This window comes from Acomys minous (assembly GCF_964271855.1).
Source record: "Acomys minous genome assembly, chromosome: 12".
Classification (NCBI taxonomy): Eukaryota; Metazoa; Chordata; class Mammalia; order Rodentia; family Muridae; genus Acomys; species Acomys minous.
This window is the reverse complement of record NC_140493.1, coordinates 19,502,561-19,523,997: the sequence shown is the minus strand read 5'-3', so window position 1 is coordinate 19,523,997 and position 21,437 is coordinate 19,502,561. Positions and strand designations below refer to the sequence as shown.

The window sequence follows — 21,437 nt, the reverse complement described above, 5'->3', positions numbered from 1 at the left end:
CAAAGTGTCTGAACAAGTTTGCACTCCCACTAACAATAGAGCAGTGTTCCCCTTACTCCACATCCTCGCCAGCATGAACTATCCCTTGAGTTTTTTATCTTAGCCATTCCAAGAGGTGTAAGATGGAATCTCAGGGTCGTTTTCATTTGTATTTCCCTAATGGCCAATGACATTGAACATTTCTTTAAGTGCTTCTCGGCCATTAGACATTCCTCTGTTGAGAATTCTTAGTTTAGTTCTGTACCTCATTTTTTAATCAGATTATTTGGTTTGTTGGTGTTTAATTTCTTGAGTACTTTATGTATTTTGGATATTAGCCCTCTGTCGGATGTAGGGTTGGTGGAGATCTTTTCCCAATTTTAGGCTGCCGTTTTGTTCTGCTGACAGTGTCCTTTGCCTTATAGAAGCTTTTCAGTTTCAAGAGGTTCCATTTATTAATTGCTGATTTAGAGCCTGAGCTGTTGGTGTTCTGTTCAGGAAGTTGTCTCCTGTACCAATGAATTCAAGGCTATCCCACACTTTCTCTTCTATTGTGGAATTAAGTTTTGTGCAGGGTAATAAATACAGATCTATTACTTCTACATGCAAACATACAGTTAGACCAGAGCCACTTGTTGAAGATAATTTATTTTTAACTTTTTAAAAGATCTATTTATGTATTTATTACATATATAGTGATATGCCTGCACACTAGAAAAGGGCACCAGATCTCATTATATCTGGTTATAAACCACCATGTGGTTGCTGAGAATTGAACTCAGGACCTTTGGAAGAGCAGCCAGTGCTCTTCTGAGCCATCTCTCCAGCCCCCTGAAGATGCTTTCTTTTTTTCCATTGTATGGTTTTGGCTTCTTTGTGAAAAAGTCGAGGTGTATGAGTTTATTTCTGCATCTTTGGTTTGATTCCATTGATCAACCTGTCTGTTTTTCTGCCATGCAGTTTTTATTACTATTGTTTTGTACAGGGATGGTAATACCTCCAAAAGAAGTTTTTTTGTTGTGCAGAATTGTTTCAGCAATTCTGGGCTTTTAAATTTTTACATATGAAGTTGAAGGATTGCTCTTTCAAAGTCTGTGAAGAATTGTGTTGGCATTTTGATGGAATTGCACTGAATCTGTAGATTGCTTTTGGTGAGGCGGCCATTTTTACCGATCCATGAGCATGGGAGATCTTTCCATCTTCTGATATCTTCTTCAGTTTCTTTCTTCGGGGACTTGGCGTTCTTGTCATACAGGTCTTTCCCTTGCTTGGTTAGAGCTACACCAAGATACTTTATAATATTTGTGGCTACTGTGAAGGGGTTTGTTTCCCTAATTTCTTTCTCAGCCCATTTATCATTTGTATAAAGCAGAGCTACTGATTTGTTTTGGAGTAAATTTTGTATCTGGCCACTTTGTTGAAAGTGTTTATTAGCTGTAGGAATTCTCTGGTAGAGTCTTAGGAGTAATTTATGTATACTTTTGTTTGTTTGTTTTTTGTTTTGTTTTTCCAGACAGGGTTTCTCTGTGTAGCCTTGGCTGTCCTGGACTCACTCTGTAGACCTGGCTGGCCTCGAACTCACAGCGATCCGCCTGCCTCTGCCTCCCAAGTGCTGGGATTAAAGGCGTGCGCCACCACGCCCAGCCTTATGTGCTCAGTCTCTTATCATCTGTGACTAGAGATACTTTGACTTCTCCCTTTCCAATTTGTATCCCTTGATCTTCTTTAGTTGTCTTATTGCTCTAGCTAGAACTTCAAGCCCTATGCTGAATGGGTATGGAGAGTGTGGACAGCCTTGTCTTGTCCCTGGTTTTAGTAGAACTGTTTTAAGTTTCTCTCCATTAACATGATGTTGGCGCTCGGCTTCCTGTATATTGCCTTTATTACGTTTAGGTATGGGCCTGTGCTGCTTCTCCGTGTATTTGTCAAGAATTCTTGACTGAGGGTCAGAGCGGTGCAGTTCCCCACCAACACTATGAGTGTGGCTGGGCACGGTGGCACACACCTGTAATCCCAGTACTTGGGAGGCAGAGGCAGACAGATCTCTGTGAGTTCGAGGCCAGCCTGGTCTACAGAGCGAGTCCAGGAGAGCCAAGGGTACACAGAGAAACCCTGGAGTGAGAGAGAGAGAGAGAGAGAGAGAGAGAGAGAGAGAGAGAGACTGAGATGTGGTGATCAGCCACATTACCCCAGTCTCCATGGGGTCAGAAATCTATAGGGGTCCAACTCCAAGGGTACCTTTGTAGAAATGATACCTCCTAGGCCTGAACAAGGAGGCCGAGCAAGAAAAGTACATTTTAGGAGGGAAAAGATGATAGGCAAATATTAGACACTTGTCTGTTGCTGCAGCAAATGACCTGACAACTTCAAGGAGGAAGGGTGGAGTTTGCCACACGGTCTCAGGCCACTGTCCATCATGATAGGGTGGGTATGTCAGCGGGAGCAGGAGGCAGCTAGTCATGTGTGTGCACAGCGAGGAAGCAAAGAGAGATGGATGCTGATACTCAGATTACTTTCTTTTTTATTTAGCCTGGGACTCCAGCCCATAGGAAGGTGCTGCCCAGAGTCATGGTGCCCCCAAAGGGTACCCCAAATCGGGTATAAAATCCAGGACTCCGTTCCTGTTGGTGCCAGTTAATCACAGGACTCTCTCAGTTTTGTCAGGAAACAGACAAGGTCATTAGATTGCTGCTCCCACAGGCTGATAAGGTTCCGTTGACGTTGTGAATATGACGATTTCTGAAGAAGCAAAGGAAATAGGTATCACCCACCTATCCACCCACCCACCCAGGGCCTGTTGTGGGGGTGGGGCAAGTGGTGAAGTCCTGCTGGCCAGAAAGGGGACAGTGGGAATGCTGGGGACCGGAGCCAACAGACCCTGACAGAGACAGGTTGTCATGTGGGAACGTTGTCACTGTAGGTAAGGATAACCAATTACAAGGTGAGGGAGCAGGCCCTGGAGTGTTTGGGTGCCGCACTGCCAGTCTGATCTATTGGGATTTGTCAGTCCTGAGCCGCTCGCTGTCTCCCCTCCCTGCAAACACATAGGAAGGTTGAGGGCCCACACTTCTGTGTTCGATAAAGATGACCAAACCAGGGGTTCCCTGTACTGAAATGGGGTAATCCAGAAGAGGCATATTCCCAGCCAGCCCAGGGAATCCAGCTGAGCCCAGAGTTACCTGGAAAGTGGGGCACAGATGCTGAACAGTCACTGAGGAGACAGGTGGGCATTGCTGAGAAGGTGAGCCCCTGTGCTGGGGAGCACTGTGGTAGGAGCATTTCTCTCTAGTAGAATTAGCTTAGAAGAAGGTAAATCCAGACCCTGTTGGCTCTCCGGATATGGACAGTGTTAGGAAACCATTGTTCCAGGCCTGCCCCGCCCCTGTTCTGTGTGTGTGTCTCCCCTGCGTCTCTATCTCTGTCTGTCTGTCTGTCTGTCTGTCTCTCTGTCTCTGTCTCTGTCTCTCTCTGTCTCTGTCTCTCTCTGTCTCTCTCTCTCTCTCTCTCTCTCTCTCTCTCTCTCTCTCTCTCACACACACACACACACACACACACACACACACACACACACACACGTGACTTCTGAGTAATTCAAGTAAGGAACCAGTCTTAGGCATCCACTTCCAGCCAAAGGGAGTTTTCCAACAAAGCCAAGACATGAGGCTAAAGCTGCTTTTAACCAGGATGGGGAGAGAGCCACGAGACCCAGCCGTAGGCACAGTCTTATCTAGACACAAGTGTTCCAGCCCAGAGCCCCAGAGCTTGCTTCAAGCCAAGTGCCGCTGCCAGCCTACAGCCCTAGCACTTGGGAGGTTGAGGCAGGAAGATAGTGCCGCCGAGGCCAGTCTGGGTTACATTTCAAGACCCTGACACAGACGAACAACAAAAGCAACACCTCCCACCACATATACTCCTGGCTGGAAGTATCCTCTGCAAGGGGGGAGGACAGGGTTCTGTCCCGGACCCCTGAGGACAAAGGGGCAACCCCACATCCGGCTCTAGCTAGGGAAGCCCTGCCCCTCCCTCCAGGGTGCTGAAACCCTTATCATAAACCCAGCTGCATTCAGTCGAAAGCAGATCTGTCTGACTTGAGCAGTTTCACAGAAACACTTGGCAGGGGAGCCGGGGACAGCTGCCCCGTGTTTGAAAGGGAAAGGCTTTGTAGAAAAGCAGTTTTCTAGCTGCCGGTGAGAAATGGAGAGGCCTAACGACACAGTCGTCCCCCACAGGCAACAGGCAGAGGCTCTGAGGGCCATGTCCGTGGGCACAGTGTCCTCTCCGCCGGCCTCTGCTGAGGCTGCCTGTGACCTTGACTAGTCCCAGGGGAGACAGGGAGCAGGAAGATTAGGGAGTTTGCTCCTCCTCAGATAGCTGGGCCTCCTAGCTGGGAAGGAGGCAGGAAGGGGGAGGCACCGGAAGCAGAGTAGCAAGGGGCTGTGTCTCTCCTAGGGGCTGCCTGTGAGCCCTCAAAAGTCAGGACCTGTTTGATTTTTGTTTTGTTTTCAGTTACAGTCATGGCTGTGTGTGCACATATAGAGGTCAGAAGACAGCTTGTGAGAATAGGGTTCCCCCACCCATCATGTGGGTGCCAGGGACTGAACTCAGATCTTCAGGCTTGGTGGCAGGTGACTTTCCCCACAGAGTTATCTTAATGTCCTCAAGGGACTCTCAGTTTGCTAAAACACACACATACACACACACACACACACACACACACACACACACACACACACACACACACACACAGTCCAGAGACAGGGACCTATGACCTACTTTCTGTCCCAGGTGGATGTTCCTCATCCTCCACACGGTTGGCACCTCTGTCAGTCCTGAGGCCAGCCTCTTCAACCCGTCCCTACAAGAGGAGCTATGCAGCCTTGCTTTGGGGGCAGAGGGGTGGCTAGGGGGACATCCTTGGTACTTCCAGTTGTATAATGTGGAGATTGGGAGACAATCGCCAGGGGACACCGCTAAAGCAGGCACAGAGAAGGACCAGCAGATACAGACACCTCACTGTGGCAAGGACCTGCCAGGAAGCCGAGGGGAGGGGACAGTGAGAGGCTTCCGAGCACAGGGCTGGAAGTTAGACCAACCAGGGCCAGGTAAGTCTGCACTGGGGAGTCCATGGCTTCACGGAGTTCAACCCAGCCTGGGCCGTTTTCCCTTCCAGGATACAGGCAAGATGACAGGAACCAGACACTATAGTCTGAAGGTGTTTTAGGGATCAATGGGACTTAAGACACATAGCTGGGGCTCCCTGGAAGCCACAGCCCTCAGGGGACTCGCCTTGCCTATCTTGAGAAGGAGTTTCCCCCACTGACACCACCTGGCCATTGGCCATGGCTAGCAGTGTCCTTGAGGGCCACCTTCGTTCTCATCAACAGGTTCTCCAGTTTCAAAAGGGAGGAAGGTCCAGCTCCTGGACAGAGAGAGGTCAGAAGTAACGTCCACTTTGCAGCCACTTTTTGTCTGTCCCCGGAGCCCAGGTGCCCTTGCCTAGAGGTGCACAGGGATGTGGAGGAGTCTCTTATAGTGTGGGGGTCACAGGACAGGGAAGGGGTAACAGTGAGGGGCAGTGGGCAGAGCTCTGGCACACTGAGGCATAGAGAAGTATGGTAGCTCAAGGTTTGTGGGGGTTTTGTTTGTTTGTTTGTTTTTGAGACAGGGTTTCTCTGTGTAGCCTTGAGTGTCCTGGACTCACTTTGTAGACCAGGCTGGCCTGGAACTCACAGAGATCCACCTGCCTCTGCCCGCCTAGTGCTGGGATTAAAGGCATGCGCCACCACACCTAGCATCTTAAATTCTTGACTAGCCTGTCTAGCACCTGTGAGGAAAGGCCTCAGGAAGCAAGGTGAGGTCGTCCTCGGGAGCTGGGTTAGGAGCCCTAGGGACTGAAATGACTTGGACTCTAATTACTGCCTGTGGCCAGCAAGCGACCAGCTGAAACCCTCCTGAGATTGGCACCAGAAGTGACTCTCAGGGATCCCAGGCGGGGGGGTGGGGGTGGGGTGGGGGGTGGGGTAGTTGCAAGGTGCTTGAGTGGGATCGCATCTCTGGTCCAGCCATGCATCTCCTCCTGCTGGGAACTCTGGGCTTGTCCCTCCCGCTTGCTAGCTAACATGCCTTCTTGAATCAGACGCTCATTCAAGAAATCGGAACCTGCCCAACCTCTAGGTCTGAGAGTCGCAGAGAAATGATACCTAGCCCCTTCAACCAGGAAGCTCCCTGTCCCGCGGGGACAAAAACAGCGAGTACTGACACTCCCTTTGCCAAGTGGTAGTTGTGCTGGGGAGGAGGGGTCCCTTCCCCTGGCCTCAAGGCAGAGAAAATAGTATGTGTGATTCGAGGGGGGGTCCCCTGGTCTCTTAGGGTTACTCTAACACAAGGAGACCCCTCCTTATAATTGTGTGGTGTGTGTGTTCCTGCGCATTTGTGTGGAGGCCGGGGGAGAATGTTGGTATCTTCCTTGATTGCACTCCAGCTTTAAAAAATAAAGTGTATGTTTTTATTTGTGTGTGTGTGCGCGCGTGTGTGTGTGCGCGCGCGCGCAGATGTATGTACCTGTGGGACCTGACTACAGCAGCGAGAAAATGAAGAAAAGCAGAAAGAGCTGGGTTTGGATGGACTGGGCTTTCGGCTGGAGAGGCCGCAGCACTCCGGAAGCTCAGCATATTGATTGCATAGAGTTGAACAGAGAGGTGAGGTTATCACGTACAGTGAACAATGAGACCGGGTTGTTACATCCAGATAAACAAGGAGGCGGGGCTTATGGTATACAGCTGGACCAAGGAGACAGGTTGAGCTAATCTTGGTGGGAGCAGACACTGGGGGAGAGCAATCTTCAGGCTGTGAATATCCAAGGGGAGAAAGTTACGGTGGTCGTTTGCTGCACACACTGTCAACACCCACAGTTGGACCAGAAGAAGCCTCTGCCATTTCTCTCTGAGCCTTGGTGGCCTGGGGGGGGGGGGGGGACACAGATGGGGTGTGAGGCTCTGGAGTCCTTGGCATAGTTAGTCACGCCCATGTTCACAGCACACATTTACTCAGGACCTCATTCGCTCAGTTTCCTCTGGTGTGTGTGTCTGTGTGTGTCTGTGTCTGTGTGTGTGTGTCTGTGTGTGTCTGTGTGTGTCTAGCTAGGTCAGAAGATAACCTGTGGGAACCAGTTCTCTGCTCTCACCTTCCTGGCCCACCAGGACTGAACTCAGGTCTTCAGACTGCACAGCTTACCTGCCGACCATCTCTTCTGCCCCTCCACCTTATTTTTTGAGACAGGCTCTCACGCTGAAAGGATTCGGGTAGGTTGGCTGGCCAGCACTATAGTACAGCCACATGCTGCCATGTCTGCATGTCTGTGCCGGCGTTAGACTCAGGTCCTTGTGCTCGCACAGCAAGCACTTTACCAGCTGAGCCATCTCGCCCATCCTAAGGACTGTCTTCCTGAAGCATTTTCACATTGAGCAGCCAGACCCCAGACCCCAGACCCTAGACCTGGAGGGAGGGCCAGGCTGGAGCAGGGCTCCACCCTGCAAGAGCAGAGAGGACCCTTCATCTAGCAGAGAGATTGGGTGACAGTGCAGGGTGGCACTGTGGCCTCCACCTGGGATTAATTAGGCTGAGGTGTGACGAGTGTAAAACCTCTCAAGCACATGGTCCCCTAGCACACTCAGAGTCACAAGTGCCTAGCTAGAGCTCTGTTCACAGTTAAACATTTCATTTATCATCTAAAAGTTCCATGGTCTCTAATTAGAGACAGAATCCTAATAATTACAGAAAATAGCATTCCTTAATGTTTCCATAATTGCTTTTTCTCTCACAAAGTAGCAGCTAGACTCATGCATTGCTTTTCTTATGCAGAGGCTGACCAGCCCAGTCATTGGTTTGATATCTTTCTTTTTCTCCTCCTCCTGTTTTTGGTTTTGGTTTTTCGAGACAGGGTTTCTCTGTGTAGCCTTGACTGGCCTGGACTTGCTTTGTAGACCAGGCTGGCCTTGAACTCAAGAGATCCACCTGCCTCTGCCTTCCTGAGTGCTGGGATTACAGGCGTGTGCCACCACTGCCTGGCTTCTTTTCTTAAAAAAAAAAGATTTATTTTGTGTGCATTGGTTTATTTTGCCTGCATGTGAGTTCAAGGCCAGGCTGGCCTACAAAGCGAGTCCAGGACAGCCAGGGCTCTATTACACAGAGAAACCCTGTCTTGAAGAAAAAGAGAGAGAGAGAGAGAGAGAGAGAGAGAGAGAGAGGAGAGAGGAGAGAGGAAAGAAGTTAAGGTTTGGTGTGTAGCTCAGTGGTAGAATACTTGCTCAGCATGCATGAGGTCCCGGGTTCCACCCCAGCACTGCAGAAAAAGATTTAGTTGAAGGCCCTGGAGATGGGAGGCCCCGAGTGCAGAATTGTGGTATTGCCATCGGGTGTGTGTCTTTTTTATGGATTCTGGAATTTGAATCATTTACTTGTTTGGTTCTAATGTTAATGGCTTATATTTGCCGTCTCTCTGCTGACACTTGCAGCCCACCCCATTTCCTTTGCTGGAGCTTGGTCCCCAGAGTTGGCTTTTTCAGCCCCTGCCAGCTCCTGGAATCTCCCAGGGCTTATGAGTTCCTACAGGGTGGCAACAGGGGCTGCTCATCCCCTCCCCATCTCTACCCTGCACAGTTCTTCAGGAATCATAGATGTGGCACCGGAGGGCGTGGCCTAGCCTTCCTAGAGGGGGAGAGCTGTCCATCATCCATGGCAGGGCCCGAGTTGGAGTGTGAAGTTGGTGACGCTCGGCCTCTCCATTCCTCTGACAGGGAGCGCCCTGGTTTTCGGTTGCTCTCTATTTCCTAGTTTTAAGTGTTTAAAGATCCAAAGGAGATGAAAGTTGGAGCCTAGAGTGCTGGCACATGTCTTTAATCCCAGCACTTGGAGGCAGGCAAATCTCTGTGAGTTAAGGCCAGACTGGTCTACAATAGTGAGTTCCGGGCCATCAAGGGCCACATGGTGAGAGCCTGTCTAAAAAAGCAAAGAGAAAGAGAAAGAGGGAGAGAGACTTCTTGTCTCCTCCATCATCCTGCACTGTCCCTCAGGGTCTCAGGAGGTACCTACAGCGTCGGAAGTCCAGGGCTAGCTGACATCAGGGTGGAAAGCCAGGCGAGTCCCTTCCTGTGACGCTAAAGCCACCATGCTTTGTGCATTCTCCAGGTCTGGTGCTGAACAGGGACCGGAGGATCTCCTTGGTAAGTCCACTGTCGTCCATCTTCATTCGTAGTTTTCCTGTGGTCGCTTTTTTAAAATAGTTTTAAGGGGCTGGAGAGATGCTCAGTGGTTCAGAGCACTATCTGCTCTTCCAGAGGTCCTGAGTTCAATTCCTAGTAACCACATGGTGGCTCACAACCATCTATAATGAGATCTGGTGCCCTCTTCTAGCATTCAAGTGTACATGTAGATAGAGCACTCATACACTAAATAAATAAATCTAAAAACAAAATGAATAGTTAAAACTATAAGCATAGACACACAGGTACATTCCTCATTTTAGCTGCCTGAAAGTGCACTGTTGGGTGGTATTAAATACATTCTGTATCCATTACCAACACCTGTACCCCAACCTTTGTCATCCTCAGTAAACACTTGAACCCGTTAAACACTTAAGTCCTCACTGCCCATCTCTCCTGTAACCTCAAATGCACTTTTCTGTCCCTGTGAAGTTCCTGTTAGGTACGTTGAGCGAGTAGAATCAGTATTTGTCCTTCTGTGCCTTGCTGCTTCCGCTCAGCACCATGCTTTCCAGATCCTTCCATGTTGAAGCACACACTCACATTCTCTGCTTTGTGAGGCTGAGTGTTAACTATGCCTTGTGGTGTCTTTAATCCCAGCACTGGGAGTTGAGACCAGCCTGGTCCACTACCTTCTCTCTCTCTTTTCTTTCATCTGTCTTTTTTCTTTTTCTTATAGTTTGTAAAGATTTATTTATTATGTATATAATGTTCTGCACACATGTATGCCTGCATGCCAGAAGATGGCATCGGATCTCATTATAGATGGTTGTGAGCCACATGGTTTCTGGGAATTGAACTCAAGGACCTTTGGAAGAACAGAGTGCGCTGTTAACTTCTGAGCCATCTCTCCAGCCCCCACTGTTTTCTTTAAACATTTTTAACATTTATTTATCAATATATTTATATGTGTGTGAAAGAGAGAGGGGAGGAGGAGGAGGGAATCTTGTGTGTAAGTCGTAGGACAACTTGTGAGCCTATTCTTCTGCCATGTGTCATGGAGCAAACTCAGGCAGCTCGGCAGCAAGCATGTTTACCCATTGAGCCAGCTTGCTGGCCCCACACCACATTTTCTATGTCCACTCCTCTGCTATGGACATCAGGGATTCAGGCTTTGGCAATTGAGGACACTGCTGCTGTCACCTGAGGTGCAAGTGTCATACTCCTTGCTTCCAGTTGTTGGACGTACCAGAAATGGGTCGCTGCTAACTTGGCACTGATCTTTTGAGAGACTGGGACTGTTGTCTACAGGGGCTGCACTATTTTATGTTCCCACCAATGATGCACAAGGGTTCTGACTTTGTCCCGTGTCTGTCTCTCTCTCTCTCTTTCTCTCTCTCTCTCTCTTTCTCTCTCTCTCTCTCTCTCTCTCTCTCTCTCTCTCTCTCTCTCTCTCTCTACACACACACACACACACACACACACACGCCCTTGTACAGGCTAGCCAAGCATCTACACTGAGCTACATCCCAGATCCTTTTCTCCCGTTTATGTCTTTTCATACATGGACATGAGCACACACCCTTGTCTCGGGACTTTGTGTTGTTTCCACGTACCCTTGCTAAAGGAAGTCTCTCACAGACATCTGCAGAGTAAAGGATAGAGAGCATAGAAGTTCTCCCCTCGAGGAGGATCCTGTGAGTCTGGGACAATAATAGCAGGGCACATTGATCTGGATACAGGTCTCACACCCTGTGTCCTGTGCAAAAGGCCTCAAAGTTGGCAGTTTCACTTTGACCTTGCTGTCCATCTAGGGCTACACAGAAAAACCCTGACTCGAAAAACCAAAAGCAAACACACACAAAAAAAGTGGATCTGGAAATGAAACTGGAAGAAGCTAAGAGACAGATGTTGAGGGAGAGAGGCAGCTGACAGGACATGGGTGAGGCCCCCCAGTGTGCTTTTCATGAAGGAATAAACTGCCATAGAAATTTCAAAGACCTCTCATGTCTGCAGGCATGTCCCTTAATCCTTGCCTTGGGACAAACTTAAAATTAAATCTGAGGCCTGACTTCATGCCCTTGAGTGAGATAACCCCAGTTCCTGAGGACAAGGCCTAAGCCCCACACCTGACCGCATCTGGCGCCACCTCCTGTTAGCTTTGGCCAGGGCTGTGGCCTGAGTTCGGAGCCTCTGCAACCCCAGGTCCCCCACCTTGCGCCCCATCCCCCACCCCAGTGAAGCTACTGTGCAGCTTGTACTCCCCGGGAGGCAGCCTTATCACAGCTCTGAGATGTGAAAACCAGAACGAGGTGGAGGGTAACGTGGGGGATAAAGGGGCTCTCTGCTTTTGAGAACAGACCCGTGGTGATTTTAGTCTAAGGAGCAGGACAAGGAGTGACGCTGTTGTGTGTGTGTGTAAGTGTACATGTCTGTAAGATGTATTCGTGCATGTGGAGGTCAGAGGACAACCTTCAGTGTTGTCCCTCAGCCACACATTTCTTTATAGTCCTTTTTTTTTTTTTTTTTTTTTTTGAGATGGTCTCAAACTTCCCAGATAGGCTAAGCTGGTCGTCCAGCAACTCCAAAGATCTACCTCTTAAGGGCTGAGATTATAGGAATGTCATACCATGCCCATTTGTTTTTTATTTGTGAAGTCTGAGGATTAGATGCAGGCCTTGTCACAAGCACTCTACTGACTGAGCCATCTCTTCAGCCCAGGACTTTTCTATGGTGTGTATGAGACTGGGTGTCAGATACTCCCGAGGGCCCAGGGCTGTCTGCTGTTCACCTACACCCTCAGCCCCCTACATTATTTCTCCTACAAAGCCTCCTGATTCTAGCACCTGCTGTGCAGGTGACCTACAGTATCCGGCAGTAGCTGCGTGGGGCTGGAGGCCTTCATGTTGCGCACGGCAGCAAAGCCATATTAAACAGCAAGGGCACAGCAGTCAGGGCTAGGTGGGGACACAGGTATGGTGGACCCACTCTGTGTTGTGGTCTAAACACATTTCTTATGTGGAAGCTGTCTCGGGAAGGCAATGAGCCCTGCCTGACAGAATCCTGAGCCCACAGCTGTACTGTGCACTGGGAAGGACCTGCAGGAAGCCCCTCGGTCCTGAGCAGGTCTAGAAGTAACCTCTGTTGCTTCTCTGCCTCCTCCGTCAGCCATACCCAGCTGTAAAGGATTCCGAGAGTGGAGTCTGGCTGGGCAGCTATGGTCCCACCAAGAGGGAAGGCTAGGTAAGGGCGGTGGGGGATGGAGGTGGGAGACAGGACTTTGGGGGACGGGAGCTAAGAGCCCTTGGTGAGTATGAGTCAACGACTTAGTGGACACTGGCCTCCCGGGTGGGTGGCCCAGCTGGCCTCCCTGGAACCCAGCCTCCCTAACCTAAGGACTCTGACTGCAGAAGCACATGAGACTTTGCGGTAAGGACTCACCCTGCTTTTGTCTGTGCAGCCAGAGAACAGCTTTGAATTCATGAGCAGGGAGCTGTTCGTGCACTCTACCAGGAGCCTGCAGGCCAATGTGCTGCTCATCAAGTGAGTGAGACCCAGAGGTAGGACACCACAGCGCTGCCAGCTCAGCCTTTCTCAGCAAGCATCTTTGTCAGCAGGTGCTGGGAGGGTGGACTGCGAGCAGGGTGACAAGGTGAGGACAGCACCGGGGGCTTAGCTGGTCTCTGGGAGAGCCTGACTTGTGGCTGACATCCTCGAGCACTTCGTAGGACTGCAGAGGCAATCTTGGGAGCGTGGGTTAAGTCCTACTCTATTAGGAAAGTGTCCTCTGGTTGAGCTTCAGGAGGGATGCCCTTGGAGGGATAAGGAAGGGGACATGTTCCTAGCCAGATCAGCCAGAATGGTCTAACAGCACAGCTGTCTGCACAGCTGGGAACTTTTCCTGAGCTAGCAATACAGTTGGTCTAACCTGGTCCCTTCTTGATGTTTGGCAGCAGCAGCAACAGTGAGATAGATCAGAGGGAAGTCGGCTCTGCAGCCGGCTGTTGTTATGCTTTTAATTTAGATTTTCAACTCATTATGGAGTTGGGGGCATGTTAACACCATCAGAACTCAAGGCACATCTGAACTCAGAACCATGGAACTGGCTGGGCATGGGGGCTCACACCTGTAACTCAGGACTAGGAGAGCAAGGCAAGGCTGGGACAAGTCTGAGGCCACTAAGCCACAGTAGGCTTCAGATGGAGAGGGGGATGGCTGAAGGACATGCACACTACACCTCAGTAGGTTTTGGGGTTTTTTTTTTTCTCAAACAGCATTTCTCCGAGTAGCACTAGCTGTCTTGGACTAGGTGGCTTCAATCCCAGAGATCTGCCTGCCCCTGTCTCCCTTGTGCTGGGATTAAAGGCCAGGCAACAATAGGTTTTGTTTTAAAGAAAAGCCTGGCCTTGAGAGATGGCTCGGAGCCCTCTGCACAGCACTGAAAGCCACTTCCTGTCAGCTTGTGCCAGCCTGCTACCAGCTCTAAGAAAAAGCTGGTACTAGAGGCAAATCTAGGCTCAAAGGGACACAGCTGAAAGAAAACTAGGGGGCAGCCTAGTCCTGGCCTCTTCAGGGCCTAAACCCCAGACAGGGCAGAAGGCTGTGAAGAGGCAGAGCTAGGAGGCACCCCACTTCTTGCTGCCCAGAGCGATGTCCGGGTACTATGACGTGAGACGGACAAATGATGACAACAAGGAGCCTCTGGTCTTCATGGTGGACACACTGAAAACCATCCTGAGAGAGGTAAGGTGTGGGGCCTGAGGGGCCGGTGGGCTGGGCGCATCTCTCTACTCTGAACCCCACATCATCCAGTCCAATTGCTTTATTTCTCCTGGGCCTGTAGTCAAGAGTTCAAGAGAGGCAGCTTTGGTGGCAGAATCTTGTTTTATTGTCCTTCTGTAACCCCTGGTCAGGCTCAATTCTGGGCCGCACCTCCCGGAAGCAGCCTCACGCTTGCCTCCATTGCTCCTGGGACCATCATGTTGGCTATAGGCAAAGGGGAGCCTTGGGCAGGTCCTGGCCCTTTATGGTCATCACTTACAACAGCTTGATGCTATCACAAAGGGGCAAGCTCCAGCAGTGGCCTGCCTTCCTCCAACAGAATTGACTGTGGCTGTCCCAGTTTGGTACAGTAGCGCTGAGTCCCAGGCTACTGTGAGCAGAGAGGCAGTCAGGGGTTGCCTCTGACCCACTCTGCGCAGTGGGCAGCATCTCACCACCAGCCCCCTTCCTCCAGCGGTTCCAGTTTGTAGAAGTCCCAGGCAACCACTATGTGCACCTGAACGAGCCCCACCTTGTGTCTGGAGCCATCAACTCCTTCCTACAGAGTCAGTCCAGGACGAACCACTCGAGGCTCTAGCTCCAGACCGGGATCCTGTTCACACACACTGTCTGTCTTCTACTGGGTCTCAGGCACCCTCACCCTACAACATGGGTGGGGTGGGGTGGCTCTCACTGGGCTTGAAGACGAAGAGGGGCGGCAGAGAATCCTTTGGCAGCGCTAGGGGCAGGGAAGAAAAGATTCTGACCTTATCTGTGATTTTGAGATGGGGACAGGGAATCTGGGACTGTGTGGTCAACTGAAATGAACTGGTATCGCTGAGGAAGCAGGGCTGGGCCTCTGGGCTCGAAGGCTTCTGGATCCTGCCCTTGCCACCAGCCTGTGTGGAAATAAAACCTCCCATCTTCGCCGCATTCCAAGTGGCTGCCGCCAGCGGGGCTGCATGGGGGGGCAGGGGAACAACTGGGTCCGAGCAGGCGGTCAGTCAGGTCTCCTGGGAGTGGCTTTACAGGCACGAAGGGGCAGGGGCAGCTCTCTGAAAGCTAAATCCTCCCCCAGGGCAGCCTGTGTGGGTGCAGAGAGGGAGCTCTGGGGCACAGCTGCTCCTTGGCTTGGTACTGGCTCCCTGGAACATGGTTCCTCAGGGAACAGCCTGCTGGTCTTTGTGCTCTTGAAGTCCGAGCAGCTTAGTAGGGTCGGAACTTGCGCTGGGCACGCATCAGCTCGATCCTCTGCTTGTCCTCCTCAAACTTCTTCCGTAGCTGCGCCAGGTCTGAGGATGAGGGGACACAGGGCAGGTCACACAGCGTATCTGTGCAGGAACTGCCAGCTACCCCACTGTATCCCAGGGTGGCTCTCTCCTCTAGCCACCCCACACCCCGTATTTTTGTTGCACCCTCTGTCAGGGTCAGGATCCTGCAAGGAAGCAGAACTGGACACTTGAGCCACTCTAGAGGGCTGGGCTGAGGCGGGAGATGACGGGCCCAGAGAAGAAAGTAGGGTTCCTAACACTTCTGTTCCCAAAAAAGAAGTAGGCCCCAGGGCACCATTCCCTAGATGTGGCCTTAAAGTAAGGGGCTCTAGAATTCAGCTGGTAAATGGTCACCAAGTGACCCAAGTCAGAGGTGGTGGACAGCACCTGCTCAGGTGAAGGTGCAGCTTGGAGCCTAGGTACAGGGTAGGGAAGACAGTGAGGCAGCTGGCAGTGCCAACCAAGGGTGGGGTCTGAAGGCAGCAGTTGAGCCCACCTCATGCTCAGGAGGGGACCAGGGCCTTCTCAGACCCTCAGGGGAAGTGTCCTGTGAGCAGGGTGCTTACTGGTAGCACCAAGAGCATGCACTCCCACCTGGAACACTCAAGTAGGTCCCCCAAGTACACCACCCCCCCCCCCCCCCCCCGGCTAGGTCCCTCAGCACAGTGACCCTGACTGCAAGTCTGGAGGATGTGCCTGAGGACGCCCGGGTTCCTGCCTCAGACCTGCAGGGTGCCCTCAAGAGTCTCTTACGCTCCATCTTGGTCTCTCGGTGCTGCCAGGCATAGAAGTTGAGCAGCTCCTTGCGGGCACGCTTCCGTTTCTCCTTCTCCAGAAGGCGCAGGCTGGCCGCTTCCGTCCGAGGGAGCACAGGCCTGCGGCCCCTGCGAGTGACCTTCACCCAGCCCTCCTCGTCGGGGACCCCCTCCTCCTCCTTGGCTTTAGTCTCCTCCTGCACGGAAGAAGCTGTTGATGGGCAGGGCTCTGCAGCAGGAGGATGGCCCTGACTGGCTAGAGGCTCACTGCTGCCTCCTACAGTGAGGAACACTTTGGGCACGGTGTCTGCTGGTGAGAATGCCCCGCAATCAGTGTTGGGGAACAGACATATCAACGATGTTTCCATGTCACCCAGCTGGCTCAGGTTTCAGCAAGGAAAAATGGGAGCCTGCATTTCTTACGGTAGCCAAGGGCGGACCACCACCACCACAGCCTCCTGGGCACCACACTACCATATGCCTTCCCACGGCTGCACAGGTGTCACCCGGGGGCCCTGCTGGAGCCCCTACCTCAGCTATCTTCTTGTCATAGGCCTCCATGAATGTGTCTACTTCCACCCTCAGGGCCTCGGGGTCGAGCACTGACTCTTCATAGTCACTGATCCACTCTGAGAGAGAAGGGGACATGGTGTCATGTGATCTACATTGGGAAAGCATCGTGCGCTGTTAAGTTTGTTCAAAGTGGACAAGATGGCTCAGCTGAGATGAGCACCCGCTGCTCCTGCAAAGGACCCAGGCTCAGTTCCCAGCCCCAGCATGGTGGCTCACCACCACCTGTAACTCTAGTCCTAGGAATCCACCCTCACACACATAAAATCTTTAAAAAAGAAAAGACTCAGAGAGGCCCTCCCCTGTTTCCTCCAAAACCCCATCCTGGGTCAGCCTGGCTCCCTGGGCTTTGCACCAGGCGGAGGGAAAACCAACAAGCCACTAAGAGTCCCTGAACATAGCTAGCAGACAAATACTTCCAGCAGATGGCACTATTTTCCCATGGGGTATAAAAGCACTTCAGTGGGAAGTCAGGAGGAGCCTCAACCTCCCCAGTCATTCTGCTGGGCACCCTTGGGTGCCATTTGATGCTGTGACCTTGGCCTGCTCCCAGCTAGGCTACTGCAGCTGCCTCTGCTGATGTTCTGCTATCAGTCTGCTGCTTGCTGCCTGCTGCCTGCCCTCACCCTTTACTTAATAAACACTCAAAACCAAAACCCACAGCTGCCAGAGTGTCCTCCAGGTCATGCAGAACACAAGGAAGTGACTGGCTCAGAGTAGACATTCAGGCTCCACCCAGGTATGGCCAGCAAGCTGGGATCCTCTTGCAGAGGCCCCTGAGTCCAGGGACTTGGGGCCCAGGGTCAGGTGCTACGAAGAGTCTAGTGGCCGCACGCTGGGCCCCTACCTCCTCACCTGGTGCCAAAGGCTATTTCTGATGTGCCTCAGACACAGCCCCACCAACCCAGGCCCTTAGGAAGAGGGGGGACGCAGCTTGTGGCATTTACAGATGCTGCCCCCCGGAAAGTGTCTCTCACCAACCCACGGCCCAGGGACGAAGCAATGGACGCTGCCAGCAGTACTGACTATGAATTCCGCTCTTCACAGGGTGGCTCTCTGTAGAAATCAGCAATGGGCCCTTGAGGTTCAAGGCAGCTGACACTCCACTCGGCTTCTGGAACACCACATACGCTACCTGAAAGCTCTGCAGGGAGAGAGATGTCTGTGTGGAGCCTTCCCACTTGTGGCCCAGGATCCCAACACCTGCCCAGGGCCAGGGGAGATGACGCTAGGCAGTTTCCTGTTATCCCACAGTCTCAGGGAGGGACAGCCATGCTCCTAGCTAGCCGCTGCTGCTGGGACACCTGTTCTAGCTGGTCCCTCAGGAGGGGCACATGAGGACCCAGTGAAGAGCAGGCTCAGCCCAGCCTAGGGCAGGTCATAGACAGGGTGCAAACTCAGGGTCAGACCCCCTTGTGCCCCAAGGACACATGAGGGACCTGGGGAGAGGGTACAAGCGCAGGGCTCCTGCAGCCAGGGCACTAGCCCTCAAGAGGAAGCTGTGGACGTGGGAAATGGGCTCTGGGAGACCGCAGGACAAAGAGGGGAGTCAAAGAATGTGGCACATCTGAGAGAATCAGAGGCCATCACCCTCAGAGGCCACCCCAGGGCCACAGGGAGTGGTCTCTCTGAAGGTCTACTGCTGCCCACCCGGGGCCCAGCCCCTGCCCCCAACTCCAGTGGACTCTGGTATTACTGGGCAGCCTACCGGCACAGGCTTTGGCTGAAAAAACTTGGACTTCGGCTCCTTAGGGCTCTCCGAAGGGTCAGGCTTCTCCTGCAGCTCTACTGTCTTGATGGAGCCACAGGAGGACAGGGACCGAGACAGGCTCTCCTACCAGGGCCAGAGGGCAGCAGAGCGTCAACACCCACAGGCTCCTCAGAGCCCCCTGAAGGACTCTGGAGTCCAAATCTACGAAAGCGGGGGTGGGGGTGAGGACCTAGCTTCCCCAACCCTGACTAGCTCTCAGAAGAGCACGGAGTCAGGTGTTCCCAGGCTGGGACGGAAGGTAAGGGCTTCCACATGATAGCTCCTTAGGCTTTACCAGCCAAGTCTGAGAATATCACGCCTGTGTCTCAGGAGCTTGGGCAGAAAGAGTATCGCGGGATGTCTCAGATCTGTGCTGACTACACCAGGTGCGCTCCGCCACGCACACACAGACACACGTTGTCCAGATGGCCCTTGAACTCACTCTGTACCTGATCCTCCTTCCTCCAAATCTGAGTTATGTTGTGCTAAGGATCGAACCCAGGGTTTCAGGAATGCCAGGCCAGCACTCTGCCACTGAGCTACATGCCTAGCTTTAACATTTCACAAGGAAGGAAGGAAGGAAGAAAAAGAAAGAAAGAAAGTTAAGTAACCCCACCAGGCATGGTGACACACACAGGCCTGAAACCCCAGCTCTCATTGTGTGTGTGTATCCGTGTCTAAAATGCAAAAAATAAGAGCCGGGCATGGTTGCCTTTAATTCCAGCAGTCACGAGGCAGAGGCAGGTGGATCACTGTGAGTTCGAGGCCAGCCTGGTCTACAAAGCGAGTCCAGGACAGCATGGCTACACAGAACTCTGTCTCGAAAAACTAAAAAGTAAATAAATGAAAATGCAAAAAATTAAAGGGGAAATATAATCTCAAGCCGAGCAATTCATTTTTCTTCTGTAAATTTACATAATAATGTAAGTCTGTGAATGTAGAGGGCTGGCCTAGTATGGAAATGCCCTGGGCGCTTTCTCCACCACAGCAAGTACATAAATTTAACTTTTTAATTTTTTTTTCTTTTTGTCTGTTTTTTGAGACAAAAGTTTCTCTGTGCCCTCTGTTTCAAGAAACTCAATCTGCAGGCCAGCATGCAGGCCTCACCTCTGCCTCCTGAGTGCTGGGAATGACGGTGTGAGCCGCCACAGCCTGACTTCTTTTTTAAAGGAGGCAGAGGTGGGGGGATCTCTGTGAGTTCCAAGCAAGCCTGAATTACAGAGAAAGTGCCAGGACAGCCAGGGCTACATGGAGAAACCCTGTCTCGAAAAACAAAGCAAATCAATATTTGAAAGTTGGGTTTGTGTGTGTTTGTACATGCACAGGTGTATGCTGCTTCCATGTCACATGTGTGGAGGTCAGAGGGCAACTGGAGGAGTGAGTTTTCTCCTTCCGCGTGGGTCTCAAAGATCAAATTCAGGCCGTGGCACTTGGTGGCAAGTGCCTTCACCCGCTGAGCCATCATGTTGGTGATCAACCTCTTGCCAGTCCTCAGCCTCCATTTTACACTAAGAATAACGGCACATGTCTGTAATCCCAGAACTTGAGAGGTAAAGGCAGGAGGATCATAAGTTCAAGGCCAGCCTCACCTACATAAGGAATATAAAGCCACCTCAGGCTACAAGAGACTCTGTCTGAAACAAAACAAAATAAAAATACATAGAACTGCAGTAATTTTTGTTTGACTTGTCTTTAAAAAAAAGAAGAGGAGGTGGAGGAGGAAGAATTAGAAGAAGAAAACAAACAAACAAAAATCCTTGGGCACACCTTTAATCCTAGCACTTGGGAGGCAGAGGCAGGCAGATCGCTGTGAGTTTGAGGACAGCCTGGTCTACAAAGTGAGTCTAGGACAGCCTAGACTACACAGAGAAATCCTATCTCAAAAAACAAAACACACACACACACACACACACACACACACACACACACACACAAACACACACACACACACAAATCTTTGGAAGGATAATTTCCAAGGCAGACGTGACCACTCCGGGGTGGGGGTGCAGGAGTACAGCAAATCTGAGGTTAGCCTGGGCTATGTAGTGAGTTCCTAAACAGGGGGGTGGGAGGTCATGAGATCCTGTCTAGACAGGACAAAAAAGCCCATATTTTTATTCTGAGAGCCCCAGTCTTTTCCACATCCTATCCGGGGGGGGCGTGTTGGCATGTCCACCTGACCGTCAGGATCCCGTGGGGGCCCGTGGCAAGCCCCCATTCAAAACCCACTGGTCCCCTGCCAGATGCTTACCTCTGTGCAGTAAGGGGGCACATTGAGGATAAAAAGGGTCCGATTGGGCGGCCACGTGGACTGGGTGCCTTCGCGAACTCTGTGCTGTCTCACGTAGAGGTAATGAGACGCCTGCTGCTTTTCTGAGAACTTGACTGGAACAGCTAACAGGGAATCGAGTGGAGGAGAGGGTTTGGGGTACCCTGAGTTGAGGCCTGTGTCTACGTCGCACAAGTTCCCCTCTCTCTCTCTCTCTCCGTTTCTAGCTTCATCGACCCGTCTGGTCCTCCACCCAACCAAGGGAAGCTAGGGCGGGCCGAGGGGGCTCAGTGAGCCGGCGGCTCGGTTCAGGTCCAGCGCTCTCAGGGTACCCGCTGCCCGCCTCCATCAGCCCCCATCACACAGGCTGCTGCGCTTGGCACAAGCACTGTCTTCCCTCTACCCATTCTTCAGATTGGGGGGGCTGACGGGCACGGACCCCTCATCCCGAGCTAGCCCCACCTTCCCAAGTCTACACAGGTGGGTTGGGGGTGATGACACAGCTGCGGCCTCCACCCTCAGGAAGCGCTTGTTAAAGACGCGGGTGGCAAGCTCCTGTGGACGGCGAAGGTGCACGCTGGGCGCCAGGTACGGCCTGGAGGAAGCGCTCCCGAGGCCGCTCTGAGGAATGCCCGTGGAGTCGGTACCCAGAGCTGGAGAGGCCGGGTCCTGCGCCCCGAGACCTGACCACCTCCCCGCGAAGAGGCCCCCAGGCCTCAGTTGCTCACCTGAATAGCCCGGTGGGCTCGGTATATTCCCCTCGTGGCCGCACGCTTTTGATTTCCTCTTGCGGGACACCATTTTGCGGACCAGAAGCGCTGGGGCAGCTGGGAGTTGTAGTTGTGCTTTCCGGCACGGCTGCGTTTCTATGACCACGGCGCT

At 52.0% G+C, this 21,437-nt stretch overlaps 2 protein-coding genes and 1 long non-coding RNA gene across 5 annotated transcripts in view; 2 read left to right on the top strand and 1 right to left on the bottom strand.

Moving 5' to 3' along the window:
• Nucleotides 1-14,873, top strand: part of SERHL2 (serine hydrolase like 2) — a 22,847-nt gene extending 7,974 nt beyond the window's left edge. For all 3 annotated transcript variants that reach the window (XM_084748410.1, XM_084748411.1, XM_084748409.1), the window contains 4 exons: nucleotides 9,166-9,200; nucleotides 12,640-12,722; nucleotides 13,826-13,922; nucleotides 14,416-14,873. In XM_084748410.1, the coding sequence (XP_084604536.1) occupies nucleotides 9,166-9,200; nucleotides 12,640-12,722; nucleotides 13,826-13,922; nucleotides 14,416-14,538 (338 nt within the window). In that variant the 3' untranslated portion in view covers nucleotides 14,539-14,873. The remainder of the gene's footprint in view (nucleotides 1-9,165; nucleotides 9,201-12,639; nucleotides 12,723-13,825; nucleotides 13,923-14,415) is intronic.
• LOC311578552 lies at nucleotides 4,707-9,159 on the top strand. Its single transcript, XR_014772888.1, has 4 exons — nucleotides 4,707-5,481; nucleotides 6,531-6,677; nucleotides 7,119-7,280; nucleotides 9,051-9,159. It is a non-coding gene; the product is annotated as an uncharacterized lncRNA (long non-coding RNA).
• On the bottom strand, nucleotides 14,045-21,437 carry RRP7A (ribosomal RNA processing 7 homolog A). The gene is made up of 7 exons (XM_084748417.1): nucleotides 21,284-21,437; nucleotides 20,538-20,680; nucleotides 18,245-18,370; nucleotides 17,563-17,680; nucleotides 16,498-16,595; nucleotides 15,965-16,163; nucleotides 14,045-15,232 (listed from the first exon to the last, which is right to left on the bottom strand). The coding sequence occupies exons 1-7, from the start codon at nucleotides 21,354-21,356 to the stop codon at nucleotides 15,147-15,149; spliced, it is 843 nt and encodes a 280-aa protein (XP_084604543.1). The 5' UTR covers nucleotides 21,357-21,437; the 3' UTR covers nucleotides 14,045-15,146.

Bases quoted from the DNA above. Each gene is read 5' to 3' on its own strand.
- RRP7A (XM_084748417.1), bottom strand. From the start codon at position 21,356: ATGGTGTCCCGCAAGAGGAAATCAAAAGCGTGCGGCCACGAGGGGAAT. The intron at 20,681-21,283 runs GTGAGCAACTGA...ATTCCCTGTTAG, and splicing joins GAGCCCACCGGGCTATTCAG to CTGTTCCAGTCAAGTTCTCA. The intron at 17,681-18,244 runs GTAGGCTGCCCA...CTCTCCCTGCAG, and splicing joins TTCAGCCAAAGCCTGTGCCG to AGCTTTCAGGTAGCGTATGT.